Source organism: Xiphias gladius, chromosome 11 (assembly GCF_016859285.1).
Source record: "Xiphias gladius isolate SHS-SW01 ecotype Sanya breed wild chromosome 11, ASM1685928v1, whole genome shotgun sequence".
NCBI lineage: Eukaryota > Metazoa > Chordata > Actinopteri > Istiophoriformes > Xiphiidae > Xiphias > Xiphias gladius.
Window position 1 is genome coordinate 3,848,969 of NC_053410.1, and position 23,898 is coordinate 3,872,866.

Below are 23,898 nucleotides of genomic sequence, written 5' to 3' on the forward strand. Positions count from 1 at the left end.
TGTAAACCTGTCGCTTCCTCGTACTGTAGGTTACACACTCCTGAACATGAGGCCGAACCCAAACTAAAGTTTGTAGATTTCACTGTAGCTGGAAATGTACTGATTTACCAGCTTCTGTAATGCCCCCCCCTTTCTCCCCCCCCGTCTCTCTCTCTCCTGCCACCTCTCCCTCTCCCCCCTCTCTCTCCTGCCGTCCCCCCCGCCCCCCCTCTCTCTCTCTCCCTCTCTCTCTCCCCCTCTCCCCCCCCTCTCTCTTTCTCTCCCTCCCTCCCTCTCTCTCTCTCCTCTCTCTCTCCCTACCTCTCTCTCTCCCCCCCCTCTCTCTCTCCCCCCCCTCTCTCTCCCTCTCCTGCGCCTCTCTCTCTCCTCTCTCTCTCTCCCTCTCTCTCCCTCTCCTGCCGTCCCCCCCGCCCCCCCCCCTCCCGCCGTCTCTCTCTCTCCCTCTCTCTCTCTCTCCCTCTCCTGCCGCCTCTCTCTCTCTCCCCTCTCTCTCTCCCTCTCTCTCTCTCTCCCGCCCCCCCCTCCCGCCCCTCTCTCCCTCTCTCTCCTGCCGCCTCTCTCTCTCTCTCCCCTCTCTCCCTCCCTCCCTCTCTCTCTCTCTCTCCCTCTCTCTCTCCCTCTCCCTCTCCTGCCGCCTCTCTCTCTCTCTCTCCCCCCCCTCTCTCTCTCTCTCTCCCCCCCTCTCTCTCTCTCTCTCTCTCTCTCTCTCCCTCTCCTGCTGCCTCTCTCTCTCCCCCCTCTCTCTCTCCCTCTCTCTCCTGCCGTCTCTCTCCCCCCCCCCCCCTCTCTCCTGCTGTCTCTCTCTGCCAGAGGTTAGCCATGGATCCCAGATGTAAGGGGATGCCTCTGTCCAGTTTTCTGCTGAAACCGATGCAGAGAGTCACGCGCTACCCACTCATCATCAAGAACGTATGTTTCACACACACACACACACACACACAGGAAGTGTGCTCTATGCCGACTTTCGGTCACTGTCGTCTTCCCTTCTTGTTTTTTCTGTCGTCACTAACCGCAGACCTTGGAAAACACTCCAGAGTCGCATCCAGACCACAGCCATCTGAAAGCTGCTCTGGAGAAAGCAGAGGAGCTGTGTTCACAGGTGAACACACACACACACACACACACACCTGCTTTGACCTGCTTGTTCCAAAAAAGCGAGGCCGTTTCTGACTTGAGACTAAAATGACGGAAGCCATTTTTTTGTGTTTTTCTACGCTGACTGAGTCATTTGATCCTTTTACAGGCCACAAAAAAAAAAAAAGCAAGATTCAATGTCTGTAGCCACTTTGCTGATTCTAGTAAAACACACCAGGAAATAAAATGGTTAAAGGGATGAAAATTAAAAAGGCAAATTAGATGCACTTACAGGGTTTTCTGCAGGGTTGAATTTAAAGTGAAATTTAAGCCCTTTTAAGAACTTTTTAATACCACATAGAATACAACAGAATACATCATTAGATAAATTAACACAACCTGGACATTGGGCAGAAAATCGCTGGATGGATTAACCACTGAAAAAGGATTGATTCAGTTAAGTTTTGCTCGATGAGACGATGAGCCTCCTCGCTGCAGCAGCAGCAGGGACAGGGTGTGCGGCTGCTCCCGACGGTGCCGGCTGAACAAGCCACCGTCACAACAATCCCTCTCCTAGTCTCCGGGCTCTGTGACGTCTGTAACCGCTCCTAACTCCCGACGACAGCGGGAAAGACCCACGCTGCTGCTGGAAATCGACCCCGCTTGGGGTTTTCTGTGCGCTTGTGTGTTTGTAGGTGAACGAGGGCGTCAGGGAGAAGGAAAACTCGGATCGTCTGGAGTGGATTCAGGCTCACGTTCAGTGTGAAGGCCTGTCGGAGGTGAGCGCGCACACACACACTCTCACATTCAGACACAGGTACATCCAGCGTGAGTTTTCAGGACATTTCTTTTTTTTTTAGTGCCTTAAACCGAAGCTAGACACTGAAAAGAACGTACCTGTGCTTATCCAGACTCAGAGTTAAATGATAACACACACGTCTCTCCTGTGTGAATATCTGAGCTTTTCAATGAATACAGGTCAGGTTGTGTGAGTACACACGCTCTTAATGCCCAGTTTAATAGAACAAGAGCAGCAAAATAACAGGAACAGACGTCAGTGGATTATGAAAACAGAGAAAAATCCATCTGAGGATGTTACTTCTCGTAACTTGTGGTGGCCGTTCATCACTATGTCTGACAATTTATCCACAAAATGACGACAAAAACAGTTCTCTGTCCCTCTCTGTCCTCCAGCAACTGGTGTTCAACTCCGTCACCAACTGTCTGGGTCCCAGGAAGTTCCTCCACAGCGGGAAACTCTTTAAAGCCAAGAGCAGCAAAGAGCTCTACGGCTTCCTGTTCAACGACTTCCTGCTGCTGACGCAGGTGAGCCCGGCGCCACTCCGCCCCTCGTCTCAGCGACCGCGTGCGGCGCTCGGAGCTACCTCCCCCCCCCCCGGTCTCTGAATCCGTCTTTCTCTCTTTGCCCCCCCCCCCTCCCGCAGGTGACCAAACCCCTGGGCTCGTCGGGCTCGGACAAGGTCTTTTCCTCCAAAACGCACCTGCAATACCGCATGTACAAGACGGTGAGACAACACGCTCTGTCTTTACTGCTGCGCGAGCAGGACAGTGACGGGGCCTCGGTGCGAGGGCCTGCACGGAGTTAAAATACCTGAGTGCAGCGTTTCCACTTTTTCCCATCTGGTTTTATGATGTAAACATGTATTTTTTTTTTTTTTTTCCCATCATATCTGTGTCACCGAATCTACCGTACGTACGTAGGCGTCGCACTTTGTCCGCTGTAATTTCCGGGATTCGCTTCGAAACTTGCGATGGCAGCATCCAGTCAGAAATGCTACAGGTTTTGTATCATTTTTCATAGTAGAGTCGTAGCGGCAGTGATCGTGGTAGTACTGAAAGCTACTTCTGCTGCCTCTGGGTTTATTTATTTCTTTATTTATGTGAATTTTTTTCGTCGTGTAGCGCAGCTCTGCTTTGATAATCGTCTTAAACGTCCCTCCTCGCACCTCATGTCAGCACAAGACACTACAGGTGAATGGGGTAAAAACTTCAACTAATAGATCTCACCATGAAAAGTTCCCCAGTTGATTACTTACATTAAGACTTTTTATTTTTTGTATCACGAGCTCTCTGAAATTTTGTGTTTAAATATGCAAATGAGGCACTTTCTAATGAAATGTGCGCTACTTCTCACACGTTTCCAGAACAGAAATCTGGACATTGGATGAGGCCGGGTTCAAAGCCAGAGGTTTTTCACTGAGGGGATTTTGGATTTCTCTCTTCACCGCGCCTCGTAAAATCCATTTTCGCCACGTTTTTAGCAGTAAGATGTTACATAAATCAGGCTGTGAATGATACATGAGCAAACCCCTCCGTAGAAAACCTTCAGAACATAGACAGGAAGAAAACTGTGAGGTCGGCTGCGTGTCAGTGCAACTGAAGTGGAGATTTGTGGCTCAGAGTTGGAGAAGGAAAACTTCTTTTTTATAAAAACGAACTTTAAAGCTGTGTATCGGAATGTTTCCCTCAATCTAGTCTGAAAGAAGACACGTTGAAGACATGGAAGCAAAAATAGCCCGAGATCCCAAGACAACGTTTTTGCCGGTAGTGTGTGTGACGCATCCCAGTCTCTCCTGTCAGTAACGCCATCATTTACCTCGCACATCACAACAACGTTTTTCTTTTTCTCTGTACTCCTTTTATTTCCCCCTTTTTTTTTTCTTTCCTTTGGTCTCATGTTTTCTCTTCATAATCTTTTGTCACATTTAAATAAAACAAAATTAAGAAAAAAACTAAATCGGTTGAATTGGTTCTTCAGTTAAATCTTAACTCTTCTACATCCTTGAGCATCTTGAATCTGGCTTTCTGAAACCTGCGGATATCTTGTTGAATCACCGCATCTGGTGTGAAAGAGGATTCAGTTTGACACCAACGGTGACGCTGTGTGTGACCTCTGAATAAGTGAGTTTTCCCCGTCTCTTTCAGCCAATCTTCCTAAATGAGGTGTTAGTGAAGCTGCCAACGGACCCGTCGGGAGACGAACCTCTGTTCCACATCTCTCACATAGACAGAGTTTACACGCTCAGGGCGGAGAGCATCAACGAAAGGTGATACGCACATCGATAGAGGCAGATAGACACACTATTGATTCGCGTGACACAACCCCCAATCTGACACCTAGATCCAAGAAAAGACTCCGCCTCCTGCGACGCAGAGTCGGACTTTTATCGCTTTGACCATCTTTCCTGTTGGTTACAGTAACATTTTACTCCCCGACGTCACTGCCGAGTTCTTGAAATAACAAACAGCAGTTGGCTCAAAGTGTCTGCGCTTACCTTTTTAAATTTGAAAGCCTGTGATTTTGATTTTAATTATGCATTTGTCCTTGGTGTGTCTGTGCAGGACGGCGTGGGTTCAGAAAATCAAGGCGGCTTCGGAACTCTTCATTGAGACGGAGAAGAAGAAGAGGGAGAAGGCGTACCTGGGTACCTGGCCGTCTCTTTGCTCCGCGCTGAATGTTTTAGTTAAAGCCGATAGCAAAACCATGTGAATAGTCAAAGTGATTGTCCCTGATCAAAGTGTGTGATATTCAACGGCGGCATCTTAACCTCCCCCGTGTCTCTGCGTCTCAGTTCGTTCTCAGAGGGCCACGGGTATCGGTCGACTGATGGTCAACATCGTGGAGGGCATCGAGCTCAAACCCTGCCGCTCCCACGGTACGTCGACACGCTTTCCACTAAAACCGTGAAAAAGAGAAGAGTTTCAGTCATAACTCAGTCAGTCAGTAAATATGTATAGTCACCGTTTTTACTCAAAGGCACATGAAGTTACTTTTCAAAGTTTTTGCTTTTTTTCCCCCAACTCTAAAAGATTGTGCTTATTAGCATTGTTAGCATTTCTCTCGAGGAAATAAAAAGTATCTGACCCCCAGAGTACGCAGATCTTTTACCAAAGTGAAAGTAGTAATACTACTCAAGTACAAAAGAAGTGTTAGCATCAAAATATACTTGAAGTACCATAAATAAAAGTACTCATGAAGCAGAGTGGCCCTTTTCAGAACATCTACATTATATTATTGGATTACTGGATATTGTGTGGCTTCAAAATGGCAGCTGGTAAGGGTGGGTCCTTATTACTACAGTCTTCCCTTAACCTATAATGTACATCATAACTCATTTGTTGATCATATTTTGTATCATTAATCTGATTAATCAATGTAAATACTGACTAAAGGTATCAGATAAATGTGGCGGAGTCCGGCTGCAACTAAAAGTATTTTCATTATCAATTAATCTGCTGAGTGTTTTTTTTTTTTTTTTCAAATATTTATTAATATTAATCTTCTCTTTTGAGAGTATGAAATCTGCAAAAAAAAAATTTTTTTTACAATTTTTGATGGAAATTGACGCAATTGATTAATCGATTACCAAAATAGTTGCCAATTATTTAACTGTCCATTGACTATTTGATTAATCGATTAATGGACTAATCGTAACAAGTACAGAACAAGTGCCCCTGAATTGTGGCGGAATTGAAGTACAAAGTCGCAGAAAACGGGAATACTCGAGTAAAGCATAAATATCTCCAAATCATACGTAAGTACCGTACTTGAGTAAACGTCCTCAGTTGTCTTCCACAATTGGTCCCAGCAAAAATAATAATCATGCAGTTGAGGAAAACACGACCAACCAGGACACCAGTCAGATATCGGTCAGTTAAAGTTCGTCTAACTGGTTCAGAGCCTGAAGTAAAACCTCCTCTGTTGTGTAGCGGTAAAACAATGAGTCGCTGGGAGAAACGGGGTTACGTGCGCAGCGTGGTCCTCGGTGGATTAATACCCGTTTGTCTTGTCTTTCCAGGAAAAAGCAACCCGTACTGTGAGGTGACCATGGGTTCCCAGTGCCATATCACAAAAACATTACAGGTATGACCATGGGCACCACGCTTGGGGTTTTTATTGGACGTTATGGGACATTATTGATTAGGGATTGAGAGGCATTTGCAAAGGTTTTTTAGAGTTTCCATTCCATCACTTACTAACACGTGATCCTCCTTTAGAGGCTTATTAGAGAAAAACGGTGTAAAAACTCGACGGGCCTCCCCTGAACGACCTCGGTCAAGGCTGCTGCTGCTGCCATGGACATTAAGCCATTTTGCCAGCGTTTCCTGTTTTGACATTTTATTTTTTTAAAGTCTTAAACTGCGCATCGAGAAACGGTCTAAGTCACTGAGAAGAGCCTATTTTGCAATGAAAACATTCGGTGCCTGCGTGGGTCTAATTTTTATTGAAGCTACACTCCACTGATGAACTTTCCAATTCAACTTTGAACCGACTGGAAGGTCGTTTTTATTCTTCAATCAAGTCTTTGTTATATTTTTTGATGAGCGCTAACTGGACAAATAATGCACCCATGTGTCAGCCGGCTTAAAGCGGTGTTTTATTACGTCTGTTATGATTTTGTAAATGATTTCAGGGTGCGTATCAGATCCTTTCAGCGTGTCCTTTTCTCTCCGTCTCTCTCTCTTTAGGACACGTTGAACCCTAAGTGGAACTCGAATTGTCAGTTTTTTATAAAGGACTTGGAACAGGACGTCCTCTGTGTCACTGTGTTCGAGCGAGACCAGTTCTCACCTGACGGTCAGTGATTATCCAGCACCACTTTTGAAAGACTTTCCTTCAGATTACCTGCTCTCCGTGAAGGGATAAGTGGCTTCATTTTACGTTTTTCGTCACTTTGTCTCTCTGACTTTCTCCCCCAGACTTCCTGGGCAGGACGGAGATCCGGTTGGCTGAAATAAAGAAGGACCAGGGCTCTAAAGGACCAATCACGAAGCGGTTGCTGCTCCACGAGGTTCCCACAGGAGAGATTGTTGTCAGGCTGGACCTCCAGCTGTTTGAAGAACCATAAAACCAGAGCAGGACCGTGCTGGACTGGACCGGACTGGACTGGACGGAAAAGGAACTAAGAGATGCGATGTGAACCCGGCCTGGACTGGACTGGCCTGGATTCTCTCAGTTTGGTCTGGTGCAGCTTCTTAGTGCTTATAAGCTGCTAGGGGGCTGATTTTCCATCATTCCCTGACCGGTTTGACCGGGAAAAAAAAGCTATTAAATTTCATTTTATGTGGTAGAGAGGTCTTAAAAAGTCTTAAATTGAATCGGTGAACACTGCAGAGACCAAAAGCCCCTCAGGTTCCCTGTGTAGCAGTTCCTTTTAGGAAATTCCATTAATCTGGGAATTTGCAAAACTATTGTATAATCTCATCCCCCGTCCTACGTCATTAGATCATCTTGCGGCCCCTTTCTTCGTGTCAAAATAAAAATTCTAACACCTTTAATTTTTTTTAGTTTATTTTGGGGAAAACATGGTGCATTTTCCTAAATAAAATAAAATAAAATAAAATAAATAAAGTTCAACAAATTACCACAAAACTAACTGACATACAGATAATCTGATTTGGTTTTCTGGGGCCCGTTAATCCAGCCTTGCGAGGGAATAATAATGTACGAACACATTTGTGGAAACACTGCAACTCTCCTCGCCGCCACGTTCGATTATTTAAAAATGGACCGGCATCCCGAGAATCTAGCAAACTATCAGTAGTATTAGCAGTACCAGCATTTACATGCCAGTCAATCATTTAAAGCAATACTGCATCTAAATGCAGACGACAGGGGGCAATACGACGGATTCTCCTCCAGCCAAAAGCGGTTTTGACCGGCCTGCAAAAATTTTGAGCATTTTTAGTTTTTTTTTTTGCGCCACATTACTTCCGTGGAAATTAAGTGGAACGAAGAGCTACACATATCAGTTTCACTGAGGCGAGGCACGTTCATTTGTGTGTCACCTTCCAACAACAAGGTGATTCAAAATGCTTAACGTCGTCGACACCAAAAGAAAAGAAAGATAAGACAATATAAAAGGACAAGACACGTTTAACTAGGACTTAAGAGATGAATTTTGTACCTAAACACCATTTGTCTGCAGGTTCCGAATCTCTTAAACTCGTCAAATGTATATTCCATGGCACAAAAGTCTTACACACAGTATCTCTTTATGTCTTAAATTTTATATTTAAAATTTAGTTTTACTGGTCTGAAAAATGTTCGTGTAATGGCCACATGCTGATAGGTTAACTAGCTCAGCACGAATGATGTTGTACTACCAAGGAATGAAAATCCCAGGCCTGTTTCTATTCCGGTCCAGTCCAGTCCTCTTCCGTCCACCTTCGGTCTGGTCCGGTGCAGTAGTTGGTCCAGTCCAGTCCTCTTGGGGATCAGCCGGGTCTTTACTGTTTTCACTCCCTTTGCTTGATCAGACAGTCCCACAGACACTCCAGTGACAATCCCAGCCCCCCTTCTTTGTCCCAACAAACCCAAACCCCTCTGTGTGTCTGTGTGTGTGTGTGTGTGTGTGTGTGTGTGTGTGTGTGTGTGTGTGTGTGTGTGTGTGTCTCAGAGAGTGAGACAGACTGCTGGTTTGAATGCCTGTACGAATGTCAAGGTGGACAGGCTAATTAATGGTACGGTTCAGTGTATATTTTTATTTTTATTTTTTACGTCGAGTCTTAAAACTCTCTCAGAGTCTTAATATCAACCCCTCGGGTTTTCAGCTCTGAGGTGCTGCATGTGGAAAAAGGAACCTTTGACATTTTGAATTTCGGTCTGTTTTGACCTTCGCTGAACACTTGCAGCATTATCACAGAAACTGCTAAATATGTACGGGTTTAATGAGAAATGCTGAAAATACTAATAAGCTGAAACTATAGAAAGACTTTACCCCAATATATGACAAGTGTCCGGTGTACATAAATTACAGACATGCCAAAATGTCCCTTTTACATTTGTCAGTTATCATAATGTTGATGATAAAATGGCAGCAGGTGTGAAAGCTAATTTAAATTGAGGTACTGTAACGAAGAATGTCTTGATTTTTTTTTTTTTCTTATTTTTTTGATGTGGGACGCACACGGGGGTTGTAGTTTTAGCTGATTTTTGTCACACATTCAGCCTCCGTTGTTTCGTTGCCACAGTGTGCGGGGAGCTGTCGCAGTGGCCGTCCCTAAGCAGGGGGTCGAAAAACCTGAAAGAGTCTGAGCCCGAGCAAGGCTCGGTGCAGGAAATAACTTTGCTGCGCGTCGGCGCTCCCAGCACTTTTTAAAACGGACGCCCTCGCCGATATTAGAGCAGAGCAGGACGAGACCCGACTGACGTATGCCACGCAGCGGCCATTTTGAATCGTCAAAGTAGGAAACGTAACCTGGAAGACTAAAAAAGAAGACTGCTGTTGTTCTTATTGTCAATAAATTCCCGCGAAAGATCAAAACCAGCAATGTGTTAGTCCGTCTCTCCGTGCTCTCCGACTTCTCTGCCCTGTCTGTGGCTGTCAAGCCCATTGGGTCCTACTGAAGACATATATTTTTTAAAAATGGCTCACAAATACGTGGATGTGTTTTTTGTCTTTTTAAAAAACAAGGCTCGGTAATTTCCCCAAACAAACGGGCACCGTAGTTTTGAGAAAACGTAACTCAAACAGGAGGAAACCGTGCATTTGCCGGGGACTATTTTCAGCGGCGGATGAATCCACATTTGTTGCTCCAGTGAGTATTTGGGGCAACAACAGGGACCGAGTCAAAATGAATTACAGCGTGTGTTCATGGTAACGAGGGAACATGTCACCCGGTGCAACGCTGTGGCTCACTGATGTGTTTTCAATAGTTTTTGGACAACAAAGGGGCTCGGTGGCTCAAAGATATATCAGGCTTTGGATACACACGAAATACCTGTTACTAGGATATATTCACTGTTGGTTTTGGTCTTTTCACGAGAATTGTTGAGAATAAGCAAATTATAGAATATCACCAGAACTGTCCGTTCAACATACGAATGAGTTGTCATATCGCAGAGTTCCCACTTGTTATGGAGAAAGCTGAGAAAGCTGGAAACTGTTCCGTGGTCCATTGTTTTTCTGGATGGAGAAAAATGCAGTGAAAGAAAACAAACAGAGAATCAGTCGTTCAGTATTGTTATTTCAGTTTCCCATCTAACTTTCCCCTTGACTGCAGAATCAAAAGCTTCAAATCGGACGCTAACGCGTTTTTTTTCTGCACTACTTGTGTTTTTTTTTTTTTTTACATCAGGCCTCTACAGTTATCGCAGTAATAGAAAAGTCGATGTGATTCAAAAGAAAAAGGGATTCAGGCTAGCCCTGTAGTTGTAGTACAAATTGTTGTTGTCCTCTAATTACAGAGCCGTGGACTAACGCCCATGTTTTAAAGGAGACTTCCACAGGGTGGAATTTGTAATGTCATTGAAAATGTCCTTGGAAATGTCCTGGAAAATTATTTCTTGAAAAGAGTAGGAACCCTGCATGAGCTCGCAGTTGTGAGGACCTCTGCTACGACTGCTTAAATTGGCAAGGAAATTGGCTAGCTAGTTAGCAACAGCCTGCTATAGTCTGGACTGTGGCACCCTTCTGTAGCAAGCTATTGAACATTGTTAAAACGGGAACTAATTCCTCCAGTTTTTGAGATCAGATCGCTTCCTATTTGTTTAGAGAGAGGAATATTAAATTCTTCGAATAACGAAATGTTTGTATTGCTGTCATAGCTGCTGCGTATTTCCAGTGCCTTCACGTGGGTGTTGTGTTAGCTAGTTCATGAGATGGTGCCAAACAAAAGCCTGCACAAGTTGTAGTTTGACATTTTTGTAAAATAGTGGGGTCAAATTACGTTTATCACCTGTCGCTTTTCTTGTTCTTTGACATAAAAAAAAAAACGACCATTCGCTATTTTTAAAAAACGGACAGCAAAGATAAGGTGTCACTTTTTTGTTTTCAGTTTTCGTCACAAATTTAAACGCCTAATTTCGTAAGCATATCATTTACTCGATTTCTTTTGTCGAAAACACAGACTCAGGAGTAACTTTGAAGGCAGCGGTAATTTTCCACGCAGTGTTCAAAATGGCCGCCGTGTTTGCCAGGTGGACAGATCGAATGCAGAGCCGTATATCTGTTAGTTAGCTAGCAACTCGTCCAGTTAGTGAATGTGGTTTGCCATTTTTAATTCAATGCCACGATCACAGTAACGTACTGAATTGCCACTGAGACAACCGATAGTTACCTTAGCGACCAGCCACTGTCCAATCAGAAGTCACCGGGGGCTCGGCCAGTTGCAGCATCCTGACTGTGGAGGAAGGTGTGTATGAATGTGTGTTTCCCCAGACTGAAGCTGGTGATGGTGATGATGGCGAGGACGACGACGATGACGAAGATCATCCCTGTCGACCCCCTCCGCACTGTCCTTCGGCACTCACCCTCCGCCCCCTCCTCCCCACGCTGTACTGAAACTAACCTAATCCAGTTCGAACCCGTTCTTACTGTCTATCTTCCAGGTTGTGTATAATACTACTGCTATCTGAGAGTTAATATATGAGCGCCACGGGGGGGCGATAGAGAGAGCCTGCTGTTAATTATCACCGTAGAAGAAGATGTACGTTGTTGTCTTTCAATGTTCAGAATAAACTTCAGTTGGACCAAGACTGCAGTTGTCTGCTTTGTCGGTTTCTGTGGCCTTTTCAAAAAATTAGGTTTTGTTTTGTTTTGTTTTGTTTTGTTTTTTTTTTTGTTCTTTAATAGTTGTCTCCTGGGGAAATTTTGAACACATTTACCCTTTTCAAACCTCTTAAAAAACACATCAAATTAAAAAATTTGAGAGGGAAAATCATTCTCTGGATGAACTTCATGAAATCATGGCTGGAAACCACTGGCTCACATGAAAAAACACTCAGACTTTCTACTGCCTTTTATTTTATTTTACTTGCTAAATTTTTTAGTCCGGGATTATTTTTGCAGAAATTACAAAAATAAAAAAATTGTAAAAAGAATTGTAAAAAAATTCCGTATATTGAATAAAGCCCTGGATGGTTTTTCTTTTTTCTATATGTTATTGTACCTAAATATTAAAAAGGAATATTGTCAACATCAAAGATATATTGTATGTATATTGTACATAAAAGAAAAATTATTTACAGAAGTTACTTTTTAACATGTTCTGTGAGACTTTAAAGCGTCACACTTCAAAATTAAAAATGTACCCATACAGTGAAATGTTTGGAAATGCAGGTCTAGAAATGTAAGCAAGCTGAAGTACAACTGTCAAAATACAGCACAAAAACAAAAAAAACAAAACAAAGGACGACTCTCAAGAAAAAAGTAAAGCAAAAGTCAAGTTTACGTCTCCATTTCTGACACAGAAAGTCTGACAGACTTTTCCAGTTCTCCGACGGACTTGGCCAAACTTTGGCCCGCGTGAGCCCTCCGGCTCCTCATGGCGGAGGAAGGAGCCTCACGAGCGGAGAACGGGGGCCAAGGCACCCAGCGAGAAACAGCCGCTGCGCCCTGCGTGGGACCTTCCAGCTCATCGAGCCTGATGCATGAACGATACCCGCCGCATGCGGGGAAAAGGGGGCGTCGTCTTTACCTGAAACGCGCTGCGTCGCAACAGACAAGAAGAGGCCGGAAGGTGACCACCTTGGCCTTCAAAATAAAAAAAACCATCGACCAGAACCAGCTTACAACTGTTTCCACCTTTTACTTGTATGTTATTTTTAAAATTATTTTATAAAGGTTTTATTTATTTATTTATTTTCCAAAACCAGCTCATGAACTGTAGGGAGACCGATGCGAATCATCATATCACTTGGAGTATGCACAATTTATTTAACATCACTGAAACTTTGTACCCAGAAACGAAAAAATACACTGTGCCCGCAGAAGAGGCCAAGGCACGCCCGCCAATGGCCGGTGCAGTGGGAGGAAAATGACCATTGCTCTCACATTGTCTGATAACTCACTGCATTATGCTCCAACGCCGAGTTCCTTTAACTGAGGGTTTATGACCTCGTCCGTTCGCCGCCGCATTTTATTGAGATAAACTTGAGACTATTTTTTCCGTGTCTGGCACCACGTTGTAACCGCGCCGCCATTTTAAGTCTCCTGTTGTACACCGATCAGCCACATCGTTAAAAGCTGCCACCGGTACATACGGCATGCATTTCTGTCTTAATCTGTTTTAATTTTATTGTTATCTTCCATTATATTTGATCCCTTTTTAATCCTATTTAAAGGCGTCTTTCATATCGTCTTGTGTTTCTTTTCTTAATTCCTTTCATGTTTTTGAGTAAAGCACTTTAAATTGCCTTCTTGAAAAGTGCTATACAAAGATGAACTTTCTTATATTATTTCATATTATATTATGTTGGGTCCGTTAGATTAGAGAGGAGCAACCGGGAGCATAAATGACTAATCTGTGAATGAATTAAGCAATGAATTAAAATCTGAAGTGTACACTTTCATAGTTTGCCATTTGAACCTTTATTTTGATAGTCCTGACTGGAAACGCTTCCGTTCGCTTGTGCGCGTGTTGACGTTGGAGTCTTTAAAAGCTCGCAGCAAAGCGCTTTACGCAACTGTGAGGCAGCGGGCGCAAACGGGACACCTCCGCCGAAACTAGACCCCGTCAGCGGGCTGGCAAACAAAACAAGCAGCACACGGTTCGGTTTGTTTTGTTGTGTTTAGTTTTTGTTTGGGGTTTTTTTGGCGTTAGCTGCATTGCTATCAGCCGGTAGAAAATATCCCTCGCTCCGTCCCAAGCGATAAAACCAGTGAGGCTGCGTTGGTGGAGAAGCAGAGACAGACTCGGGACATTTAGTTCCTTCTCACAGCGACCGGTCATTTTATCAACGTTACACTTCATTCAAAGAGATAAATTAGCCTGCGAACTATATTTCTGCATATTTCCTGTTTTTCTTTTGTTTTTTTTTCTTTTTTGAAATTAAATCAAATTTAACCTAAGCAGTCATGGCTGCTGCTCTGTTCAGAGGAGGAACGGGATTATATGTAAGAGTAAGTATATTGTTTTTTTGTTTGTTTGTTTTTTTGTTTTTTTTTGTCTCTATCTGTAGTTACTTTAATTTGACCCCCCATGTGTTCAGCCATAAAATGCTGGTAGAAGAAGAACTCGTGAAAGCAAAAGTCCTGCATTCAAAAACTCCACTCAGGTCAAAGCACACGAGTATTATCAGCAAAAAGTACATTAGTTGTCCAAAGTAAAAGTACTCCTTCTGCAGTAAGATATCCCCAGTGAGTTTAGTCTGGTGGTGCCCAGCTTAGAGGTCAGGCCCCGACCAGGGGTCACAGGATAAGTCCGAGGGGTTATGAGATGATTGATAAGGGAGAAGAGAAGCAAACGCACATTTCTATTAATATTACGGGTTTTCCTCTCATGTTGGATGGAGAATTTTGGTTCACCGTCATTTAAATGAAGCCGCGGGAGAAGTTTAAACAGACACAAAAATGCGTTGTATTTTATTAACTCATGTTTTGTACGTAAAATCTTAACCTGAAAACTGATTTCCAGCTGTCAGGCAAATGTAGTGGAGTAAAAAAAAAAAAAAAAAGAAGCATTATTTCCATCTGCGATCTAGTGGAGTAGAAGTACAAAGTAACATGGAAGTAAAATGGAAATACTCAAGTACCTAACTTTTGTTCTTAAGCACAGTACTCGAGTAAATGTACTTGCCTTCCACCACTGCCCATGACTTTTTAATTCGATTGTTACCTTCACGTATGAGCACAAGTGAAATATTTCACACGTCGAGTAGCATCAATGAAGTTTAAGGTCGTCGCCGCCACATCCGTTTGTTGCGTGTTTACCCACCTTCAGGACTCTGTGTGTCTCCAGCTGTACTCAGCTGCACTCCTGGTAAAACCTGACCATTCTAGGCTGGAAATAAGTTTGCCAGCCGTCAGCAGCACAACCTTGTGCATCCCACAATGTGATTTTGTGTGTGTGTGTGTGTGTGTGTGTGTGTGTGCGCGTGCATGTGCGTGCCTGCCTGTGTATCTATCCAGTGTATTCGCAGGGAGTTGTGTAGAGTCGTATGGAGGCCACAGGCGGCTCTGTTCAGCTCCAAACCCACAGACCGAAAACTACCAAGAAGAACACACATCAGTAAGACAAACACACTCGCCCGCCTGGTTTTCTGTCTGGTTTTTGACCGGAGTCTCAACTGTCACTGCGTTCTACTCATTTATTATTCCGGCGACCCTTTACTTCATGTCCACATATTTATTTAGGATTTACAAGAGGCGTAAAAAACATTTTTAATAAATTGTTTATGTCAGATCATAATGGAGATGTATGCAGAAATAAGGGCATTTTAAGTTTGTGCTAGTGTACAGTATTTGTCAGCTTCACTTATGAAGACATATTTTATTCTATTACAACTATTATCTGCTTATACAGCAGGTTAGGAATCTCCACAGGATTGGTTATAGTTGTTAACAAATACATGGATAAACACCTACATCAGCTCACAGCGTATGTAATATTTATATACCGCTAATAAATGCTAGACAGGGGGACTTGAAGTAAAGTGTTACCACTATTCCTTCTACACAAATGGAAGAGAGAGAGCGGTAACTAGTGGTGAGAAAGGAGACGGTAGGTGAAAGCAACCATAACGCTGAGACTAAAAAGGCTGTGCTACAGTAGGTGGTGGGCGATTATAGATGAAATCCCCCTATCACAGTAACATCATATCCCTGCACAGATATTTTTTTTTTTAATTCCTGAGGGGAAATTCTCTTTGCCTGTGTGTCTTCACATTTGGTTAGCGTCAGGTACAGCGGCGCACGGATGAAGCAGGCAGGGAGAGACAGTTGCTGACACAGGCAACTGGGTATTTCACGACGGGCCTCTGCCATAAGCTGTTTTATTCTCATCATGTGTTGTCTTTTACTGGCAGAGAAAGCCAAACCCCAGCCCGCAATAGACGTCGCTAAACTCCTGGAGCAGCTCTTCTCCCAAAGGAGGCCGAGCACAGCGCCCCCTGCTGCCGGTAAAGGTCGGCACATTGAGGATGTGGTGTTGAGTAGAGAGTGAATGTTTTTCCTTGCCTGACAAAGGAGCAGGTGACGGAAATTTGCAGCTCCAGAAAGTGTTCCTTCTGGATTTCTACCGAATGCGTTTTTTTTCCGGCAAATACCGTAGTCTGGAAATCAAGATTAAGAGGATTCAATTCTTTTGATGGTAGTCTCCCATGTACAGTGCATTCAGAAAGTGTTCAGACCCCTTCAATTTTTTTCACATTTTGTTATGTTGCAAAAATTGCCAAAATTCTGTTTTGGCTATGTCATTATGGGGTTTTTAGTGCAGATTGATGAGGGGAAAAAAAAAAAAGAATTTAAACGATTTTAGCACAAAATGTGAAAAAAAGTGAAGGGGTCCGAATACTTATCTGAAAGCACTGTATGATTCCAGGCTTTTCTGGAGACGCTCCGTTAGCACACAGTAGAATATGTTATAGAAGTCACGGATAAAGTCTAAGCCATGTACATTGCTGTCACAGCATTGACAGCAACACATGGGAAACCATAGATAATCATATATATCATACATATATATACTACATATACATATCATTTAGCTCTACCTACAAATGAACACAGAATATGGAACATGTGCCCGAGTTGCCTGAAGGAAAGTTGTTTCTATCAGCTGAGTTAGCAAGCTGTTGCTTAGAATCCCTCAAGCGCTGATTTTGTTCTGCTTACATCTTGTTTCGTGTCCTTCATATCCACTTTTTTCTCCTCTTCCTCATCCCTTTCTAATACAGCTCAACCTGCCAAAGCCTCTTCCATGCCTACCGAACCTCCTACCACCTCCTCAATGAAGGTCTCCACCTCCGATGTTCCTCGTTTGTCAAAGACAGAGCCCGCGGTTCCTGTCTTTCCCGCTGAATCCAGTGTTTCCAAGAAGACTGCCTCTACTTTTACCACTCCGCTGCTTTCCCCTCAACCAGAATCCGCATCATCCAAAAACCCAAAGACTTCCTTTTCCTCAGAAACGTCTCAGCAGTCGCCCCTTGGCTTTATTCAGGTCTCTACTGCTGATGGTGTCTCCACTGTGACCGTTCCTACAACCTCGATTTCTCCCTCAACCAGCACAGCACCTGCATCCTCAGGATCAGAAGCAGCTACAGCAGAATGCCAAACTTCAGCCGAAAAAAGGGAAACCAAAGTAGAAACTGCTACAGAGGCAGATGAACTCACAGCTGCGCCTGTACTGCCCTTATCAGCCCTCGTGGTAGAGAAGAATGTAGAGAAATCCTCTGTTCCAGGAGCTACAGTAGAACCCTTGATAAAAAGCACAGCAGAACCATCAGCAGAGGCCAGCCTTCCTCCCGTAGATGCACTAGAAACTAGGGCTTCTGTTGTTGAAGGTCCAGTAGACACCATGATAGACGCCACCGTAGATACAGCAGCTCGGGAAGTACAAACCAAAGACACGGATTCAGGAGAGGTTGACACCTCATACACTACCACAGTAGAACCCTTAATAGAAACTGCAATAGAACCATCAGCAGAGACCAGCATCACTCCTCTGGAAACGTTAGATAGTATGGCTGTTGTTGCTGAAGGCACAGTAGAGCCTACCATAGAAGCTGAAGCACATATCGAAGGAGTGGTTCACGTCTCATACGGTGCCAAAGATGAACTTTTAGTAGACACTAGAATTAATTTGCCAGCAGAGGCCGGCCTTCCTCCGGTAGAAGCACTAGAAACTAGAGCTTCTGTCGAAGGAACAGTAGAGTCTGCAGTAGATGCAACAGTAGATGCTCCAACTGAAGAAGTACCAGCCAAAGGCACTGACTTGGGAGGGGTTAACATCTCGCGCACTACAACAATAGAACCCTTATTAGAGATTAAAATCGAAACTAGCGCTTCTGTTGCTGAAGGTGCAGTTGAGTCTACAATAGAAGCTGTAGCAGACACAGCAACTCAAGCCAACAGCACAGACTCAGCAGCGGTTAACATCCCACATGCTGCAACAGTGGAGCCCTTATTAGAATGTACAGTGGAACCATCAGTAGAGGCCATCACCTCTCCTCTAGAGAGTCCAGCAGCTGTTGTTGTAGGTACAGTAGAGCTTTCAATAGAAAGCCAAGGTGCTGACAACCTGTCATTCACTGCCTTAATCCGAAAGGCACACGAATCCCCAGTCTTACCTTCGCAAAACCAAGAAGAATCTACAGTAGAATCACCCTCGGGAAATGTTGCTGTGGAAGAGGGGGTGAAAGAGTCTGAAAAAATGACTTTAGAGTCTGTAACACTAAGTTCAGTTCAGGCTTTGCTGGAGTCTTTGAAAACTGATGAGCTCCTCCAAACAAAATTTGTTCTCGACGAGAAAGCAGAAGGACGACTCCAGGAGCTGATAGTCCAGACGGGGCCCGGAGCCGAACACAAAGCTGCAGCCGAAGCCGAGAATCCAAGTGAAGATGAGAGAGAGATTTTAACCGAAGTTCTTTCAAAATGGGAATCTCTGTCCGAAGATCTGCAAGAGTTAGAGGGAGAAACTGGCACGCTGGTCAAAGAGCTGCTCTGTCATGTTCCTGCAGTGCTTTCCGAAACCCCTGGCACGGTAAAAACAAGTTCGGTCTCTGATCAACCTGTGGGAGTAAATGGAGAATCTTTGCAGATGGAGGAGAAGGCAACTGAAGAAGAAGCCATGACGCTGGAGTCCATAACTTTAGTAGAAGTGAAGGCTAAATTTGGGAGCCTTGAAACCGAAGTTCTGCAAGAAACAAGCAGTGCACTTCAGAGAGAAGCTGATGTGCTAGCGAAAGAGGAGAAGATGGAAGGTAGGACGGCAACCGAGGACGTTGTTTTTGAGGACACAACAGAGGCTGAAATTTTAACTCTAGATGCTATTTCTGAAGCAACCGATGCGATAGAAGCCGAGACATCGGTCATGTTAGAGGCTATGTTTGGCTCTGAGCAAGGACCAAGGCAGCCAAGTGACACTCTACTTCTGAAACTGGTACCGCAGAATCAAATGATTGGTCAGGAAGCAGAAAAAGAGTCCGGAGAGCAGGAAGGAAGTGTCTTGGAGGCCATGTCTCTTGAGTCCGTGACGTTGGCTGAAGTTGAGGCCTCTTTGGGAACTCTGGAGAACGAGTCTCTGAGTGAAACCACGACTTATCTGGAGAGTGAAGCTGAAATCTTTGCTGGAGAGAGAAGGGTGGAGGTAGAAGAAGCGACAGCTTCCGAAGAGATTACTGAGGCTCTGCATGTCGAGTCTTTATTTCTGCCTGAAGCTGATGGTCTGCCCGAAGATCTGCAGACGGATGCGCTGATGGAGGAGCTGCTCTTTACCGTTCCTGGGCATGTAGGAGGCGCAACAGGAGCTCAGATTGGTCAGGAGGTTGTAAGAGCAAATATTTTGGATGGTAAGTTTAATTCCTTATGTTGTTGAAGAGACATGACGAGAAGCAAAATATCGGACTCCATCTTGAAATTAAAACTCAGTCAAATCTGAACATACAGACATGATACACATAATTTTAGATTCAGTGTGACTTAAACTTTCCATTATCTATGATGTCCATTGCAAATAAATTTCCATAAATCCACTTAGAAATCAAAGAAAAAAAGACACTCCTTGTAACTCCAGAACTTGCCTGACAATTAATCACATTTTTAAGTTTCCTTCAGTATCAAAGATATTCATTTATAGTTGTTGGTACATACGTGGGTTTAGTGCAAACAGGAGCTGCTGAAAGCTAATTCGGCAGCCCTGAAATTGTCTCAATGTGCCACAGCGCACACAAATGTAGGCTTACAAACGGGGCTCGAGCTTTAGCCCCGAGCTAAATCACTGACTCCACTGGACTTTTGAAAAACCCCCGTTGTAACGTAAAAGGATAGTTCGACATTTTGGGAAAAATACCAATTCCAATCTTCTGTCTATGTGTTAAATATTGAGTAACAGCCGGGTAGCAATTAGCTTAGCTTAGCATAAAGACAAGAAGCAGGGGAGGAACCTCGCCTGGCTCTGTCCACATTTTTCCTCCAAAATCACAATGTTTTTACATTCATGTGTGTGTCCGGATTAAACAAACGAGGTGCAACGTGTTAGCTTGTGAGCTTTGGAGGTGTTGGTAGGCAGAGAGCTAGGCTCGGCAGTCCTTGAATTAGGCCAATCATCTCCTAGCGCTCTGCAAGAAAATTTATAAGCGTATTTCGCAAAATGTTAAAATATTCCTTTTAACTCCGGAGACCTTAGAAGTAGCAGCAGAGGAGATGCAAACAGAGCACAAAGTTTGTTTTTGTTTTTTTTAAGATGTCAAGGAGATTTTAACTAAAAGCAAAGTTGGTGAAGCGGTAGATGCTTTAGAAGTGGAATCAGCTCTCGTCCCGCAGACTTTCAGCTGTCCTGTTTCTGGGGTTGTTACCACAGCAACAGTTGCCACGGGGTCAGCAGCCGTCGATACAGCGGCAGCAGAAACGGGTGATTATCCGGCTTCTCCTGCTCCAAAGGAGGTGCTGCTGGGACAGGAGACGGTGGAGGAGGGAGCACAGACTGAAGAAGGTACAGGGACACGTGCAGGTGAATACTGAACACTTGCAGAAACATGCATATACACACACACACGTAATAGGTCATACAATACATGAAGTGTCACTGCAAGACACTGAAGCCTCCCCATGTTAACGTAGGGAGATTTACAGTAAAGTCGGGATGGTGGGTGGATGTGTAGAATATCCCACCGTCACACAAGAAACCCATTCGTGCCCCATGTCAGATCAGCAAATAACAACGTTAGTAAGTGATAACATCTGTTCCCGGTAGAAGCACTTAAAGGCAGGATGAAAAGCCTGACGTCACAGCCGCCGCCTCCTCCTCCAAATCTGACGTTGGAGAGGGGGTTTTCAGATGCTGATAGGCGAGACTGAGGTTTTAACTGTATTTTTGTTTAACTATACCATATGTGCTACAACCTTTTTAACTTTCTCTAACCTCACAAACAAAAATGTCATCACTAAAAGACATAAAGGGAATCTTTTTAACAGTATTGTTTTCATGTGTGTTCTTAAGATTTGGATCCAGTCCAAAGACTATTCCTGGAGAAGATCAGAGAATACAACAACATCCACAGGTAGAGAGACGAAAGAGGTTTCCTATTATATTCAACAGAGAAAAAAACCCCCTTGGAGGTCCCACACTGCTGGACTGCCCCCGAGCACCCAAGAGCCAGGGGGTTTAACGCTGCATGTCTGTGGGTGGTTAAGGGCCTTGAGTGCTTAATTAAGTCCACAGCAGGTTTTGAATGATACAAGCCTCTGAATGCGGTTAGTGTTAGAAAAAAGGATTTACATTTAGCTGCTGTTTCCGAGGTAAACTAAAATTGGAAAGGCTGCCATCATATCGGGTATTCAAAAAATGCTTAATGAGAGATGTCTTTTAGGGTCTATTCTGCTGATTTACATGTGGATGCTGTAGATTGGCTCTGTGTGTTCCCATTTAACTTTGATTATTCTCATCTTAAACATTTTTTTGCTGCAACTTGGTCAGGTCTGTCTTTTAAAAGAGACAATGTATCTCAAGAGACTATCCTGGTTATTTAAAGGTTAAATAAGTAACTTTACTGACATATACAGTAGCAGTAAGAAGAGGTTTAAGATTGAATACTTGAGGCAGTCTGTGGTGTTGTGATGTAATGTGGAGGGTAAATCAACTGCATGACAGCCGTTCTACTCCCCTCACCTGTAAGGTTGAGCGGAGGACCAGTGGAGGCAGAGCCGGACTACGGGAGGCGCCTGGCAGAGGAGACGGCCAAGCTTCGGAGACTGTACGGAGGAGGAGACCTGGGCAGCTTCCCTCAGTTCACCTTCACCGGTGAGAGAGACACGGTGGCGGGAGAGAGGTTCAGTCACAGAGTCCCCGTGACTCAGTTCATAGTAGATGTCTACTATGAATGTCTTTCCCCTGCTCCGTAGACATTCCAGAAAATCCCTTCGTGATGTGTTCAAAGCCCTCGAAGATTCGAGATTCCCTTTTATTAGTCTTTTTCTTAAGTACCTGCATCAGAGCAAAATGCCGTTTCCTCCCGGCCCAGAAGTGCACATACAGATGTTTTAAAAAAGGTTGGTACGGTCATAAGAGAATAATCTATATAAAAAAAAATATTGTAAATATAAAACAAATAAAGAAATAGACAGTTTAAGGGGGGTTGGGATATGCTTTAGAAGAGAGAACCCTTATTTTAGAGATACAGTATCTATGCTGACAAGCTATTGGTCATCATCAGTTACAAGTAGAGCCCAAGGGATAATTGTAGGCGTGTACGTCGGACCAACAAGTAACAAGAAATTGCAGCGCAGAAATGCTAATGATAGGTTTTGGAAATGTATGTAATGGTGTCGACATCACACAGTTTGTCCACCAGAGAGCGCCGGCGAGTTTTTATATTTCAACTGTAAAATGTACATGTATTTGTCACAATGTCTTAATAAGCAAATATAGGGAACCCTCACCAAAAGTGCCTGTTTCTGTTATGTTTTTATGTTTTTTTTAAAAACAAAAAACAATTATCAGAAGATACATTGTAATCTGATTTTGCAAACTCTCAAATATCGATTGGTATTGGCCTCAAATATCCGGTATTGATCATTCTCCAAATAACAGACCGAGCCAGTGTGTTCCCAAGAAGCACATTGTGTCTGATGGAGCTGATTATAATCACACGCGGTGACGCGACGCATGTGACTGATGAATTCACTTTTGGATTAGTGCATAGCGTCGGTTTTTAGTAGGGATGCAACTAAGAAAAAGGACACCACAACTAGCATAAGGCTTCTTCGCCCTGTCTGGGTAAAACACTACGGCCGATAATCCGATTCACTGCGGAGATTATGAATTGAATTTTTACCTCGGGGGACACGATGTTTCAGCTCTATAGCACTGCCGCTGATGGAGAGGCATTTTTCACTGCACAGACTCATTAAAACACGTACAATGTCGAACTAAAAATAAAACAAATACAGTTTCTTATGCACAGCATCTTACATCCTACTTCTGTTGTTCCCATTCCTAGAGCCCAAAGTGGACCCGGACTCCAAATGATCCATGAATGCGACCTCCTGCTCTTTAAGGTCTTCGTCCTGCCCCTGTCCTCTCATGGTTTTACTTCCTCCTCCATTACCTCTCCATTTCAAATTCTACTCCACGGAGGAGCTGAGAGAATGGGAGAAGGGGAAGCATATAAAGTTTGTATTGGATGATCTGCCGGCAAAACAAGGGAGGAATGGATTCGTGGCTGTTCGTTTTAACCGTGCAATAATGATAGAAACAGTTTTGGTTCATTAAAGGAGCAATTTCAAAGGAGTAAGCCTGGTGTTTTCTGATGTCGATGGTGTGTGTGTGTGTGTGTGTTTGACCTGCATTTAAAGCATCATCACAGAGTGGTCAAGGCCCCGGTGAACAGCAGGTGGAGATGTCAGTTCGACATCTCTCTCTCTCTCTGGTCTGCCTCTCTGTTACTATGCCTCTCACCCTCCTCCTCCTCCTCTCTCTCTCTTACCTGGATTTGTGCGCTCCGTCTCTCTCCGTCACCGCCGGGTGTGTTGTGTGGCGACAGAGGCAGTCTTTGCCGAGTCAACCCCCCCCCCTCAGTCACGACTCGGTGATAAAGACGGTGTGAGTCACGACCACAGACGCACACATACGTACAAAAAAAAAAAAAAAAAACTGAGCCCGGCACCGGACTTCATCCTCAAAGCAGCAAAAAAAAGGATCTTTTACAACAGTCGTTTATTTGGTCAGGGGACACGTACATCAGAGCAAAAAATTCTTGTAAACGATTTTTTTTTTTTTTTTTTTAAACAATTCGGCTATGTAAAGTGAAAGAACAGAATATTATAGAGTTGTCATTCACATTCATTCAAATCCAGCTGTGTCAGGATCAATAACTATATGAAGATTAAAAAAAAAAAAAAGACTAAACACAAAGTAATTTCA

At 43.9% G+C, this 23,898-nt stretch overlaps 2 protein-coding genes across 5 annotated transcripts in view; both read left to right on the top strand.

Moving 5' to 3' along the window:
* Positions 1-10,817, top strand: part of itsn1 (intersectin 1 (SH3 domain protein)) — a 54,062-nt gene extending 43,245 nt beyond the window's left edge. The window contains exons 36-46 of the mRNA XM_040139580.1: positions 811-909; positions 1,016-1,099; positions 1,770-1,853; positions 2,269-2,400; positions 2,520-2,600; positions 4,021-4,142; positions 4,438-4,520; positions 4,668-4,751; positions 5,895-5,959; positions 6,565-6,673; positions 6,796-10,817. Of these exons, the coding sequence (XP_039995514.1) occupies positions 811-909; positions 1,016-1,099; positions 1,770-1,853; positions 2,269-2,400; positions 2,520-2,600; positions 4,021-4,142; positions 4,438-4,520; positions 4,668-4,751; positions 5,895-5,959; positions 6,565-6,673; positions 6,796-6,944 (1,092 nt within the window). The 3' untranslated portion in view covers positions 6,945-10,817. The remainder of the gene's footprint in view (positions 1-810; positions 910-1,015; positions 1,100-1,769; positions 1,854-2,268; positions 2,401-2,519; positions 2,601-4,020; positions 4,143-4,437; positions 4,521-4,667; positions 4,752-5,894; positions 5,960-6,564; positions 6,674-6,795) is intronic.
* A 2,674-nt stretch (positions 10,818-13,491) lies between these two features.
* Positions 13,492-23,265, top strand: si:dkey-22n8.3 (cell wall protein DAN4). 4 transcript variants are annotated; one of them, XM_040139781.1, is made up of 8 exons: positions 13,492-13,940; positions 14,949-15,048; positions 15,845-15,943; positions 16,715-19,327; positions 20,338-20,487; positions 20,977-21,037; positions 21,653-21,777; positions 22,976-23,265. In XM_040139781.1, exons 1-8 carry the CDS (start codon positions 13,896-13,898, stop codon positions 23,002-23,004), a joined length of 3,222 nt encoding a protein of 1,073 aa, XP_039995715.1. In that variant the 5' UTR covers positions 13,492-13,895; the 3' UTR covers positions 23,005-23,265. The 4 variants fall into 4 exon arrangements, with proteins under 4 accessions (XP_039995715.1, XP_039995717.1, XP_039995716.1 ...); XM_040139783.1 differs by having other exon boundaries at positions 20,338-20,469; XM_040139782.1 differs by having other exon boundaries at positions 15,845-15,937.
* The last annotated feature ends 633 nt before the right edge of the window (positions 23,266-23,898 follow it).